General features: G+C 40.8%; 1 protein-coding gene across 2 annotated transcripts in view; it reads right to left on the minus strand.

The window, feature by feature from the left end:
* The window catches only part of LOC132827395 (apoptosis-inducing factor 3), a 131,980-nt gene that overhangs the window by 17,758 nt on the left and 98,580 nt on the right, over positions 1 to 15,642 (minus strand). For both annotated transcript variants that reach the window (XM_060844063.1, XM_060844062.1), the window contains exons 13-17: positions 13,599 to 13,670; positions 12,100 to 12,163; positions 11,350 to 11,426; positions 10,867 to 10,984; positions 4,309 to 4,407 (exon numbers count right to left, since the gene is read on the minus strand). In XM_060844063.1, coding sequence (XP_060700046.1) covers positions 4,309 to 4,407; positions 10,867 to 10,984; positions 11,350 to 11,426; positions 12,100 to 12,163; positions 13,599 to 13,670 — 430 coding nt within the window. The remainder of the gene's footprint in view (positions 1 to 4,308; positions 4,408 to 10,866; positions 10,985 to 11,349; positions 11,427 to 12,099; positions 12,164 to 13,598; positions 13,671 to 15,642) is intronic.

Raw genomic sequence — 15,642 nt, forward strand, 5'->3', positions numbered from 1 at the left:
TTCACCTGCCATCTCTTTCCTTTCAATTAATAATTCAGCAGACTCACTTACTAGAAATCTGACACACACTTTAGTTACTCTTTTCCTTTTTACATACTGTAGAAACTTGTACTATTTGTTTTTATATTTAACTTAGTTTCCTCTCATGCTCTAATTTCTCCCCTTTGTTTAGTCAGTCTTTTTTTATATTATGTAATTGTCTGTTTTGCTACTAATCCTCACAATTGTATGCATTTTTTTTCAATTCCATACTTCTAACTTTCTTAGTTAGCCAGGGTTGGTGTGTACTACCGAGAATGTAGTTTTTCCCACTAGGATATATCTTTGCTAAGTATGAAGTAGCATCATAAACGTCTGCCATTGCATCTCTACTGACCTATCCCTTTACCTAATTCCTGGTTTACATTAGCTAGCTCTGTCTTCATACCCTCATTCTTGTCCTTATTTAAGTTTAAAACACTGGTCTTAGACACATATATCTCACCCTCAAATGGAACATGAAATTCAATGTGATATGGTCACTGTTCCCTAGAGTTGTTTATAATATGAGCTCATTGATTTTTCATTTGACCCACTTCTCTCCCTCAAAAGGAACAATTATTTTATGGTCACTGTTCTATAGTGGTGCTTCTAATGTAAGCTCATTAATCATTCCTGTTCCACTGCATAGTATCAGGTCTAGAATAGCCTGCTCACTGTTTGATCCTAGAACTCGGTGCTCTATGAATTCATTCTCCAGATCACCTTGCCAGTCAACTACTTCACCAATCCACATCTAGATTAAGACCACCCATGATTAGAGCCATACCCTTCTCACATTTCCCCACTATTTCTCCGACAAGTAGAGAAGCACCAAGGGCCATGACTTCTCTCCATGCCCTTGCCACCATTCAATCTAATCAAGTGACCTAAAGCTTCCAGCACATGTCATTTTAATTCCCTGAGTTGGTCCCCTCTGTGCTCTTTGTCACCATCCATTTGCAGTGTTTCAGTGGAGCTTGAACAAATTAGCTAGCTCTGTCTTCATACCCTCATTCTTGTCGATATTTAAGTTTAAAACACTGGTCTTAGACACATACTTCTCACCCTCAAATGGAACATGAAATTCAATGTGATATGGTTACTGTTCCCTAGAGTTGTTTATAATATGTGCTCATTGATTTTTCATTTGACCCACTTCTCTCCCTCAAAAGGAACAATTATTTTATAGTCACTGTTCCATAGAGGTGCTTCTAATGTAAGCTTATTAATCATCTCACCTGCCAATCTTGCTCAGTACCTTCACAGAATTTGCAGTTCTCTTTAACACAGGCAAGCTTGAGGGTCTGGAGGAACTTACCTTACGGATCCAGCCCTCCTTACCTCCTTTTAGCTGCCAGGTTTCCTGTGGCTATTCTGACTTGAATTAAAACAGGAAGTTTGTATAATTGAATGACAGATTCAGCTCCCAAGAGCCCATTAGTCCCTACTTGTTATCCCACGCCTATTACAAAAAATATGGATAGACTGAAGGAGTTTGAGCACAGGTTTCAAATTTTTCATATTTTACTTTCACCCACTTCATCCAAAACAAATGTTTTTGAGGATTAAAAATAGTTTTCACGTTGTGAAATCTTCAAAACACCTTTTCAAAAACCTGAACATCCTTCTCACTGAATTTCCTTTAACCACCCTTTAATTTTGGGGCCATCCTTTAACATCCTTTTGGGGCAGCACGGTGGCTCAGTGGTTAGCACTGTCGCCTCACAGGGCCAGGAACACAGGTTCAATTCCAGCCTCGGACGACTGTGTGTGTGGAGTTTGCACATTCTCCCTGTATCTGCATGGATTCTCTCCCATGAAGGGCTTTTGCCAGAAACGTCGATTTTCCTGCTCCTCAGATGCTGCCTGACCTGCTGTGCTTTTCTAGCACCTCTCTAATCTAAACTCAGGTCAGGTGAATTAGCCATGCTAAATTGCCCATAGTTCTCGGTGCATTAGTTAGTGGGAAATGGGTCTAGGTGAATTACTCTTCGGAGGGTCGGTGTGGACTGGTTGGGCTGAAGAGCCTGTTTCCACACTGTCGGTAATCTAATCTGAATTTATTTTCCTTCCACTTCACTTGGTTCTATCCCAGTTTAAATGATATTCTTCTTTCCAGTTCTAATATATATTCAACAACGGAGACAGAGAGGGTCTGAAACATTGGTCTGGATTTTGCGTTGAGAACAACAGTAGGGCTAACGGAGCCATTATTGCTGCACCCTTCTCACAATTGCCCATTATTTCTTTCTGTTCTTCCTATTATGGCAGATTAAATCAGACAATAACTGCCAGTGTCTGCACATCCATTATGAAACAGGGAAATCTGGAACTTGTAGCCCTGATTAACATGCTGCTCCACAGGCTGTGCTGTAACAGTACTAAGGTCATCAACTTGACATTGCAATTATTGTAAGGTTGTGAAGTTGTTCTGCTTCTTTGTTTAACACAACAGACAATGCTAATGCTTTCGATTGCATGTAAATGTTGAATGTAGTCATTCATAATTAATGCTGAAGCACCTCTCTAGCTGTGAAAACTTTATTTTACAAGTGTGGAATTTCACTCATTCCTTAGAACTTAGCATTGGAAAGTTGTTGAAATAATAAAGATTATTATTCTGTATCATTTCTTCTGATTTTTTAAATAATTCGGGTTTGCTTCCCCCTTTTTATTTTGCTTCCTGTGCCTGATTTAAATCTAATTTATACTTACTGATTTAGAATCTGCTTGTCTCAATGGCATTCTTCAATTAGCTTGATTCAAAAGCCAACATTGCTTATCCTCCTCAACCATCTTGCAGATCTCCCATACAGGCCTCCAGTTACAGCATTAACACTCCAATTACAGTTGCCTGCAGCTGAAAAGCTTATGAAAATTCTTTGGGTAGCTCTCAGCTCAGAGATCTGTAAACTGAATCTCTTCACTGCTGACTGCAAACTCTAAGCCATTGACCTATCTCCTCAGAGGCGAAAGGATCTTCTGTGTGTTTCCTACATGTTCACACTTATTTACAAGTCATAGAGTCATACAGCACAGAAACAGACTCTTCAGTTCAACCAGTCCATGCTGACTGTAATCTCAAACTAAATAGTCCCACCTGTCTGCACTTGGCCCATATCTCTCCAAGTATTTCTTATTCATGTACTAATCTAAACGTATTTTAAACATTGTAACTGTACCTGCATGCATTATATTCCTCTGGAAGTTCATTCCACACACAAACCACTCTGTGTAAAAACAATTGCCCTTCATGTCTTTTTTAAATCTTTCTCTTCTCATCTTTAAAAATATGCCCCCGAGTTTTGAAATCCCTCACCCTGAGAAAAGACACCTGCCATTCATGTTACCTATGCCCCTCATTATACTGTAAGCCTCCAAAAGGTCAACTCTCAAGCTCCTATGCGCCAGTGAAAAAAAGCCCAGCCTATCTAGCTTCTCCATAAAGTCAAAGCGTCAGTTCCTGGCAAAATCTTGGTAAATTTATTCTGAACCCTCTCCAGATATCCTTCCTGTAATAGGGAGACCAGAACTGGACACAAAAATCCAGAAGCGGCCTCACCAACTTCTTGTACGATCTTAACATAATGTCCCAACTCCTGTACTCAAAGCTCTGAACAGTGAAGGCATGCTAAATGCCTTCTTAACCACCTTATCTATATTTGATGCAAACTTCAAAAAATTATGTACCTGGACCTCTAGATATCTCTGTTCTACAACACTACCCAAGGCCCTACTTTTAGTTGTATAACTCTTGTCTTTGTTTGTTTTACCAAAATGCAATACCTCACATTTATCCAAATTAAACTTCATCTGTCACTTTTCAGCCCATTGATTCAATTGATCAAAATCTCTTAATAATCTTAGATAACCTTCTTCACTTCTATTATACCACCAATCTTGGTGTCATCACACACTGACTAACTACACTTTCTATATTCCCATCTAAATCATTTCTATAAATGACAAACAAAAGTGGACCCAGCTGTGATCTCTGTGACTGGTCATCACTGGTCACAGGGCTCCAGTCTTAAAATCAATCCTCCACCGTTACTCGCTGTCTCCTGCCAATTGGCAAGCTCGCCCTGAATCCCACATGATCTAATTTACTAATTGGTCTACCATGTGGAAACCTTACTACAATTTCCTGATCATTTATAAGAAGGAAAAGGTGACTTATTGCAATCTGATTTTGCTTCAGTGGAATTCTGAAATCCATGCAATGGTTTGACACCCATCCAAACTATGTAAATATTCCTGAAAGGCAAAAAATTAGTGTGGCGTTACCTGCATAGCGAATACTTTTCCCAAACATAGCAGTCCAGAAGTACGGCACTGTGTTAATCTCAATTCCTTTCCCCAGGATGTTGAGAGCAGCTATTCTACCTGGGAAGGACATAAACATAGGGACAATCAGTTAGTGCAAAGCCATAAGAAATAGAAACAGGTGTTAGCCAATCAGCCTTTGAGTCTACTCCATGTATCATTAAGATCATTGATAATTTTCTTCTTTAACACCATTTTACTATACTATTCCTGTATTCCTTAATTGTTTTTAATATTTATAAATCTATTAGTCTTGAACATACTCAATGACTGAACCTACACAATCAACTGGAATGGAGAATTCCAAAGATTCACCACGTACTGAGTGAAGAAACCCCTCCTCATCTCAGTCCTCAATAGCCAATCCTTTATTCTGAGGCCATGTCTCCTGGTTCCAGATACATCCAACAAGGTGATAACATTTTTTCTGCATCCACCCTATTGATCATTGCAAGGTAATCTCTCATTTTCCAAAATTCCAGAAATTGTAGGAATTAGTTTGGTAAACTTTCACTGCATTCCCACAATGGATAAGGAAACCAAAACTGCCCACAATACTCTTCTTCATAACTTACTACCCTACCTCTCTTTATGTCATCAGCAAACTTTGAATCTTACCTTTGGTCCCTTATCTAAATCATCCATATAAATTGTAAACAGTTGAGGACCCAGTACCGACTCCATGGTACATAATTCGCTACATCTTGCCAATCTGATCCATTTACAACCGCTTCCAGCTAATCTTCAATCCAATCCATTTGAACCCTCAACATTCACATTCACACTCATCCGTTGGTAAAGAAATTTCTCTTGAATTTCCTATTGAATATATGAGTAGCTTGGAGGTAGTGAAGACTGCTGATGATGGAAAGTCAGAGCTGATAAAGTGTGGAGCAGGAAAAAGCACAGCAGGTCAAGCAGATTCAAAGGAGCAGGGGAATCAATGTTTCAGTTCGGGACCTTTCTTCATGTCTGAGTAGCTACCTTGGATTTATGGCCTTTAGAAAATACTGCTTCTACTTTATATCTATCCTATCAAACCACTTCATTTTCTTAAAGATCACCCACTAAGCCACCTTCACGAGAGAACGGAGCCCCAACTAGTTAAATCTTTCATGATATTTACAACCTCTCAGTTTAGCCATCATCACTATGAACCTACTTATGTTTACACCAACACCTTGCAGACCTTTTTTAAAATTTGGAAACTGGAACTGATCATAGTTTGCAGTTGTCAGCTGTAAGTACAATAGCAGTTTGAGAATGATTTTATGTTTTTCAAACATTCCTAGAAATTAACCCCAGTTCTTGGTTTACTTTGTTATCGATTTATTACCTTCTGCTACTTATTTTCATTTTTTTTTACATTTAGATAATTTGTATTCCTAGATCCCATTCGGACTGTTATCCAATAATATGTTGTCTCTTTATTCTTCCTACAAAAATGCACCTTCTCATGTATATTCTCTTCCATTCTATGAGTTCCACAGTCAAAATCTCGTTCTTGGTTCACTATCTGTTGATGGTCCAGTCTGAGGAAGTTTCTTTGGCTGCTTCTTAATCAGTGGTGGTTTGTCATTGCCTTTCATTTGCAGAGTCAGGGTGACTATGTTAGCTGGAATGGGAATTGAATCTGCACTTTGGCAGGTTCTTTCTAGACCACAAGCTCGTTGTCTAAGCTCCCTCTCTCGTGTATGCATACAGACATGAATTTGTCAACTAACACTCATTCTGTAAATTTATTAATGTATTCAGGTACCTTGTTAAAAATTACACAACACCAGGTCATAGTCCAACAGGTTTATTTGGAAACATTAGCTTTCAGAAACACTAGCGCTGCTCCTTCATCAGGTGGTCGTGGAGTATAAGATCGTAAGACACAGAATTTATAGCAAAAGTTTACAGTGAGATGCAACTGAAATTATATATTGAAAAAGATCTGGATTGTTTATTAAGTCTCTCATCTTTTAGAATGACCATGTTGGTTTCAGTTCTTTCATATATAAATTCCAAAACTTTTTTAACTTACATTCTCAAGTGAACTTTAACAATAGGTGCCATGTCAGCTCAGATCATGCATTGAAGGTGGGAGGTGTCCTGTGTGAAGCTGTCTGAACCCCAATGTTCCGACTGATTCTATTTCTAAAAAGGGATTTCCAGAATCCTATATGGATTTTTGCCATTCTGTGGTCATTGTTTGTGAGTTTAGTTTGTGTTTCTGCTCAGTGCCCCTGCTCTTCAACATATGCTTGTAGAAGCAGCTGATGGTTGGTATGGAGAGCTGAGAACAGTCCTCACTTCTCTGATGGCTCTAAGGGGCAGCTTTTCGTGTTTGCTTTATTATTCGATCATGACGGATCTAATTATGGGTTAACTGGATTTTCCTGCCTGTACCCTCGACTCCCCTGTCAATGCAGTCAATCAATTTTGTTTTTTTTACATCAAGTTTCCTGTACTTGCAGTCTTGATTTTCAGGTCAGTTGCCTTCATTTCTACTCAATTACGTTTGACAGATCCAGTCTGCCTCGGTTGCCCCTCCAGGAGATTATGTGACCTTTGCAAGTTGGAGCAGTTTTGCTTTCTTACAGAAGTAAGAGAATGTTTTTTTTAAACATCAGAGAGACAGTTGTATGAAATCTTTGATTGATACCAGGGTCAGCTCAAATCATAAGAATTTAAATGACATTCAGTCTTGTTGAATCTAAAATTGAACTATTTCTGACCTGAGCTATATACTTTTAGCCCAATTCTTTTATGAGTTTCAAAGAGACATCTGTCCCTTTACTATTGTGTAACTGGGCACTAAAAAGGCTATTATCTCATTTACTCTCCATTTATGCTTTAGCCCCACAAAGCTATATACTCAGCCCCTATTAGACTCCCTATACACTCACGACTGTATGGCCAAATTCAGCTCTAAGTCCACTTACAACTTTGCTGTTGACACCACAGTAATGGGTCAGATCTCAAACAATGGCAAGACAAAGTACAGGAAGGAGGTAGACATCTTAGTGGTGGCATGGTATAAAGACAATCATCTCTCCCACAGTGTCAGCAAAATGAAGGGGCTAGTCATTGACTTCAGGAAGCGAAGAGGTGGGCACAGCCTGTCTGCATGAATGGTGCTGAGTTGGAGATGGTCGAGTGCTTGAAGTTCATTGAAGTAAATATCACCAATGATCTATCCTGGTTCTTCCATGTTGATGCTACAGTCAAGAAAGCACATCAATGCCTCTACTTCCTCAGAAGGCTAAGGAAAATTGGCATGTTGACAATGACTCATCAATTTCTACAGATGTACCGCAGAAAGCATTCTATCTAGGTGCATCATAGCTTGGTATGGCAACTGCTGTGCCCAAGGCAGCAAGAATTTACAGAGGGTTGTGAACACAGCCCAGTCCATCATGAAAACCAACCAACCTTCCATTGACTCAGTCTACACTCCTGCTGCCTCAGGAAAGCAGCCAACACATCCAAAGACTCCTCCCATCCTGGTTATACTCTCTTCCACCCTCTTCCATTGGGCAGAAGATACAGAAATTTGAAAACATGTGCCAATGGATTTAAAAATAGCTCCCCCCCCACCCCCGCCATTGTCAGACTTACGAATGGTCCTTTCATAATTAGATTTGATCTTTCTCTGCACCTTCTCTGTAGCTGTAACACTATATTCTGCATTCTGTTGTATTACCCTGTTGTACTTATATAAGATTCTGACTTGTCTGGTTAGCATGCAAAACAATACTTTTCACTGTATCTCAATACATGTGACAATAATAAGTCAAATCAAATTAAATCAAATCATTTGGACAGGGTGCACTCCTTGTGAAATATTAACCAATCTAAGAATGTCTTCCCTCGATCACTCCCTCTGCAAATTTATCCAGCACAGAACCAGTCTAACAGACAAGGAAGATTTTTTGGATCTTTGCTTTGTGATTGTTGACAACTTTTCCATCCTGCCCAGCCTAACATCATATGAACTTGTAGCTGCAAGAGCCAGACATTTACAGGTTATGGGTAATTAGCAGCAGAATTTCATTTAAAGCAAGGCCATTGGGTACATAATCAAAGTAGAAATGCATGTTCTTTTGAACGCAGAGTGTTTGAATCACCCACCTTACCAATCAGTTTGCAATTCCACGGTGACCACAGTGTATAATTGCTTACTGTTATCAACTTGCTAACGTTAGTCTTTAATAAATAGTCTTTGCATGGAACATCATTATTTAGACTACAGCCTTTGCACATTATTCAGATGCTTATAAATATTTTACTATTGCTTTTTATATTATTTAATAATTACATTTTCTCATCCAACTTTGTTTTTTCAATTACTTCTTGACCTCGTTTCTAACCTATTCATATTGCCTATTTATCATCCTCCTTTATTGTCTGTATTTATTGTGTGCCGTCTTCTTCAGTTTCAATTTTGCCCTTATCTCCCCTATTCATTCATGGGTTTCAGCGCTGGAGTGTTTGTTTTAATGTTTTTTTAAAGCCAAGTACAATTCTCCCAAACTCTATTAATCACTGTTTTCAAATTTCCCAATTTTCTCTCTGTTAACATCCTTCTCCAATTTTTCTTTCAAAGTTCCCATCTCATCTGTTCAGAATCAGCTTTATTTCCAATCTATTACATTAGTCTTTGTCTTCTATCTTCCCCAATTCTTATTTCAAATGAATGCTATTGCTAAGATATCAGCCTCTGGTTCCTTCCCTTATCTTTTCTGGTTCATTTCCCCTTACCAGATCCAAAATGAATCATCCTTATCAGTGTTTGCAATCAATCTTTCTTTCTTCGTAACTGAAGATGCTAGCCTGTCATACATACGGACATATCAAACAGACTATTCAGCTCCTTGAGTTTCTTTCACCACCCAGCAAGATCTTGAATAATCTGGCTGTGTTTTAAATTTGATATTCCTAATGAGCCCCAATAACCCTTGATTCCCATGTCTCACAAGAATCTATCCACCTCTACCTTAAAAATAGTTAATGACCCTGCCTTCTGAGGCAAAGAGTTCCAAAGTCACACAACCTTCTGAGAGAAATTCTCCTCATTCTCTGTCTTGATGGAGAGAATCCTAATTTTAAAAAACTCCCCCTAATCCTGGACAGAGCCACTGGAGGAAGCATCTTTTCTGTGGCGACCTTACCAAGACCACTCAGGATCCAGTTAAGTTCTCCCATCGTTGGATAACAACGGCAATGTCCATTCTTTCCTGCACTTCTGTCCTCACCTCTTCCAGTGCCTCCCAAAAGCCACCATAACGTTTTCTTTATTCTTAATTTCCACATCACTAACCTCTCCATTCAATGGATCCTCCTCTGGCATTTCTGCCACCCCCAGAATGATGCGGTCACCAAGTTTACCTGTCCCTACCCCCCAGCACTTTCAGCATTTAGAAGCAACTGTTACCCCTGTGACACATAGCTTCATTTCACCATCACTCACAACATGCCCTCTCTCCTACCCATGGCACCTTCCCATGCAGATGTAACACTTGCCCCTTTATACTCCCCCATCTTTCCCACTGTGCAAACATTCCTTCCAGGTGCCAGGGTGATTTACATTGCTTTCAATGTAATATATTTAACTCCCCGCTAATGACAATATCTCCTTGATATAGGGAAGTTCAAATGATGATTGGGTGATAGCTTTGCACAGCACCCCCATTCAATTTACAAATGCGTCACCAATCTTCCAGTTACTTGTCATTTTACTAATGGTGATCTTCCCTGTTCAGAGTGTGGTCCAGGTGTAATCAAGTGTAATATATTGCTTATTAACATTGACAGGAACCAAAGCAGAGGGAATGAATGAAATGAAAATATAATTAGCTCTATAATGGCTAATCTACTCCTTTAGATTAGTGGCAGGCAGAAAAATTATCCCCTCTCCTCATTGCCATCTTATTCACTCCATTCTCAAGCTCCATGTTTTATTGGCCCAGAAATTCTGGACAGTTTCTCCTCAATATATTATGAGTGATGTTCCTTTAAGAAACTCATCATGCAGATAAGCCTGGATGTCATCACATGACCAAAGTCACTCTGCATTGTAGCACCCAAAGGATGTTATTCTTTATTCTCTGTACTAGTTGAACTGTAGATAAACCCATTAGAAATCTTCAAGTCCATGTACCTCATTCATGCTGCACTTAGATAGCACAAGCAATTATTTTCTTCCTCATCTCCCATTCCAATCTTGACTGGACATCAGCAGGATTCCCAAAACCCTGCTGACCTTCCATCATGATTATAGCAGGAAGAATCCTTGCAGAATTCTGAGCCAGCCCCTTACATCTTTTCATCATGGGAATGTCATAAGGATAGCAAAATAATAATTCTGTGTAGGATCTTCATTCACACAGTCTGTGAATGGTGTTGTTAACCCTTTCTATAACTCCTCTGGTTAGTGACTGAATATGTGGACAGGTAGCACCCACAGCACTAGGATGCAGAAAGGTCTCACTGCCCTCTTGCCCAACTGTGCCATTGGGGAGTGTCACTTACCGTGCATATGCGCCATCTGCCAGTGACCCACGTTCACCTTCTTATTGTTGCGAAAGGCCAGTGGGAAAGTAACAACATCACCAGCGGCAAAGACCCCAGGTACATTCGTTTGCATGAGCTGCAGGCACAAGAGAAGGGGAAAGCTTGTCAGCTTCCTTTCTAGTTTCCTATAGCATGATGCTAAGCTGTAAACAAGTCATTTTAATGAATTATTAGGAGGTGTGTGTTATCGGCAAAGCTGACTTTATTTCCCTTCCCTAGTCACCTGGAAAATGTAGTGAGGCTTTGTCCTTAATAGAACTGTTTGATTTTATATTGTTATTTTGTGGGATGTGGATGTGCCTGGCTGGACCAGTATTGATAACCCTTCCCTGATTACCCTGGTGGGGAAGAGTTGCCTTTTCCAGCCACTGCAATCCTTGGGGTATCAGGGTGCAAATGTGTAACAAAACTCAAGCCACGTCTTTGTTGTATGCACATTACCTTATTGACAGGAAGGAAGCCTTTCGAATCCATGTTGATGCCACTCTGTTTTAGGAATGATGTAGCTGGAACTACGCCTACAGGAGAAGATTAAGAAGCGTGATGCATGGGCTGAGATGATGCAGTAATGTACATGGCAAGTGCCCACACCCCAAAGTAGGGAATTTAATTAACCTTGTTTCAAATGACTGGCCAATAGCTGGGTTTTAGAGCCCCAAAGAGGAAAACAGGTCATCTTAAAATCACTTCATTCACTAAGAAGTACTTTACACCAGTATCTGTTAGATTGTGCAGTCTGTTCACTGTCTCGCCATCATAATATGTCCTTTCACTGATTGTCTCCTGCAGTCAGCATGACACTATCCCATCACTATTTCACTGGGGTCACTACAACCTAACAAACCTGAATCAATGTTACATGGTCGGGTCAGTCACCCATTTTACCGTGATTGCAGGGAATGGAGAGGAAAATCTGAACCCATTAGTTTGTCACTAGATGGACTAAGTTAAAGGCAACCTCCCCAAAGTTCTAGATGGTGCGTTCTCTCTCCTTATGTCCCAGGTATATCTCAGGGCATTCTCACCATGAAAAGGGGCGGTGTCTGAATATATTACACCGAGAACTGCACATAGCTCATGGCACAGCCACGGGGGAGGAGTGAGCTCATTGTCCTCACCCTGGACCAAGGCTAAACAGAGCATCTAAGCTGTTTAATTAGAAGCCCCTGTAATTCTCGGAAACGCACTTACCAATTCCCACGATGCAAACATCTGCTCTTAGGATCTTCCCACTTTTCAGAACAACTTCTTTCACCTTTATTGAGATAAAACAGGAAGTGTCAGCAGTTAGACATTTCATAAATGCAAACCACTCCAGGGAAAAGTTTGTGTTTTGGGGAATGTCGGATCTGTTTTTTTTCCCTCCTTACCCAGTGTCATCGGCAAACACCATCCTTGCCCACCCCCCCTCAGTGAAGACAGAATGGAGTATGAGACTAATCTGTTCTCAGATCTCTGGTATTGAGCTGCTCTATAACCAGTGCTCCTTTATTCATGAGCCTATTGCTGGTGTCTCCCCCTGTGCTGGTCCAGCCGCACTGAGTGCCACTCATTCATTTGTCATGTTGTGCCTTCCCACAGATGCCAGTCACACTGGGAACATCCCATTGTCTTCAGACTTAAACCCAATATCTCACATGGGCGTCTGACTTACAACTACTGCCAACCTCCCCATTGCTTCCCTGGGATGCTGAGTGACATGATCACTGCCTGGTGAGTGTCGACTTACCTTCACCTCAAAGAACCACTGAATCAGAGTCGTACAGTAGGAAAGTAGACCATTCGGTCCAACCAATCCATGTTGACCATAATCTCAAACCAAACATAATCCCACCTGCTTGCTCCTGCAAATTCCTCCAAACCTTTCCTATTCATGAATTTATCCAAACGTCTTTTAAACATTTCAAGTGTACCTGCATCCGTCACTTCCTCTGGCAGTTCATTCCACACACGAACCATTCTCTGTGTAAATCAGTTGCTCCTCTGATCTTAAAAAATGCCCCCTAGTTTTGAACCACCCCACCCTTGGGAAAAGACCCTTATGATTCTCCTTATCCACAGTCTTTTGTAAACAGCAATGAGGCCACCCCTCAGTCTCCTATACTCCAGTGAAAAAAATGTCCTAGCCTTTTCAGTCTTTTTTTCATCACAAACCCTCCATTCCCAGCAACATCCAGGTAAATCTTTTCTGAACCGGCTCCAGTTTAATAATATCCTTCCTATTGTACGATGACCAGAACTGCACACTGTATTCCAGAAGAGGTCTCACCAACGTCCTGTACAGCCTCAACATGACATCCCAACTCCTACACTCAAAGGTCTGAGCAGCAAAGGCAGGTGTATCCAAATACCTTCTTAACCACCCTGTGAGGCAATTTTATCAAATGATGTCGCGGGGCCCTTAGATGTCTCTGTGCTTTACTGCTCTGTGAATCAGCCGTCTCCCACCCAACAACCTGAGCGACGTTTCCACCAGAAAACATTGCAAACAAAAGCAATGCTAATTGCAATAATGGACAGCTAACAATCAGGGGACAAAGCAGGAGACTGAGTTGGATGACCAGCTAGGATCATATTGAGTGGAGAAGCAGGCTCCGAGGGCTGAATGGCCTACTCCTGCTCCTGTTTTCCAGGTTTCTCTGTTAAAGGGGACCATTCTACAGCAACATCTTAATGCAACTTTTCAGTACCTTTCCATCCTGTCCCCGCAGCTCCGAGACCTCGTTCTGCAGATAGAACTTCACACGATTGGTCTCAAACATCTGCATCAGAGAAAACAAATGCAGCCAGTGAGTAGAATCAAGACGTGAGTAACATCATTGCTCATAGCTTGAAGGTCCAGATCAGTCACCCTCACGGAGGATCATGGGAGCTAACTGCTTACTTTATTCATTTGCAGGATAATTCCAGAACATTCTCTTTGGAAAATGACTTCGAACCTCACCTAGAGTGATCTGGAATAGTACAACCGGTGCCTTTTGAACTAATTTTAATAGTGGAGTTGGCGACGTAACTGTGCATGTTAAGCATTACTCCCTTCACATTTCCGTCAAATGTTTTTAAGGCTGAAAGGGAAAACAACTTGTACAGAAACAGCAATTTTCCTGACCTTCCAAAATGCTTTTCAGCCATTCAAATACTCCTGACATGTAATTACTGTTGTAACATGGTAATCACGGGAGCCAATCTGTGCACAGCAAAATCTCACCAATGGCAGCAATGTGAAACCACACAATCATCGATTTTAGCCATGCTGTTTATACAGTCATGAGGGGCATAGAATAGCCAAAGTCTTTTCCCCAGGGTAGGGGAGTCCAAACCTAGAGGGCATAGGTGTAGGATGAGAGGGGAAAGATTTAAAAGGGACCTAGGGGCCAACTTTTTCATGCAGAGGGTGGTGCATGGATGGTATGAACCAGAGGAGGTGGAGGCTGGTACAATTACAACATTTAAACAACATTTGGATGGGTACGTGGATATGAGAGGTTTGGAGGGATATTGCTGAAAATGTGTTGCTGGTTAAAGCACAGCAGGTCAGGCAGCATCCAAGGAACAGGAAATTCGACGTTTCGGGCCAGAGCCCTTCATCAGGCTGATGAAGGGCTCTGGCCCGAAACGTCGAATTTCCTGTTCCTTGGATGCTGCCTGACCTGCTGTGCTTTAACCAGCAACACATTTTCAGCTCTGATCTCTAGCATCTGCAGACCTCACTTTTCACTTGGAGGGATATTGTCAAATGCAGGCAAATGGGATTAGTTCAGTTTCAGAAACATGGTCAATATGGACAAATTAGGCCGAAGGGCCTGTTTCTGTGCTGTATGACTCTGTAAGAGGCAGAAAAAAATGTCTTAATGTTCACCTGAGAGGGCTGCAGGGCCCCAATTGTAGATCTTGTCTGAAAGATGGTACCTCTGTGAATAGTGTTCCCTCAACATTGCACAGAAATGCTGGTTATTAAGAGTGGGTCACAATTTCATTTTTGTTTATTCACAGGATTTGGCTGTCACTGGGTAGGTGGGCAATTATTGTCAGTCCATAATTGGTGGTGAATGAGGATTTTTACCCAGTGACAGTACAGGAACAGTAATGTACCGTATATACTCAAGTAATAGTTGATCTCATGTAAAAGTCGACCTCCTATTTTTGGCCAAATAATCTGGAATTTTCCATATATCTCGGGTAAACCCTAGTTCTTCACAGATAACAGATCAATGCTTATGAGTCAGTGTGCCAGCTGTCATGTCCCACTCCAGTCTTCCAGTTGTTCTGCTCCATTCCCAGTCTTCTAGTCCTGCTCCGGGTTTTCAGAATTACCGTAATTTTTTTTCTTCATTTGTTCATAGATCAATTGGGCTACTGTTAATGATATGGCATGAATTTCCGCCCCTCAAAAGTACAATCCGTGTAATAGTCAACCCCATAAATTTAACCTGAAAAAGTAGTGAAAAATAATCAACTATTACTCAAGTATTTAAGGTAGTTCTAGATCATGACAGTGAGTGGCCTGCAGGGGAACTGGCAGGTCAGGGTATCCCCATGTATCCGCCAATCTCACTCTTACCATTGAATCATATCTCCTCCATTGACACCCTTGTAAATCAATTAAGGCATGAACAAATTAACTGGGAATCATTTCATTAGCAAAACCAATCAAACTCTGTCCTTCAAGATACCTTTCGCTGCTGAGCATCTTGTCTGGTTTAGTCTACACGAAGATCTCTTCCTACAAGCAAT

The sequence above is a fragment of the Hemiscyllium ocellatum genome, chromosome 24 (assembly GCF_020745735.1).
Source record: "Hemiscyllium ocellatum isolate sHemOce1 chromosome 24, sHemOce1.pat.X.cur, whole genome shotgun sequence".
Lineage (NCBI taxonomy): Eukaryota > Metazoa > Chordata > Chondrichthyes > Orectolobiformes > Hemiscylliidae > Hemiscyllium > Hemiscyllium ocellatum.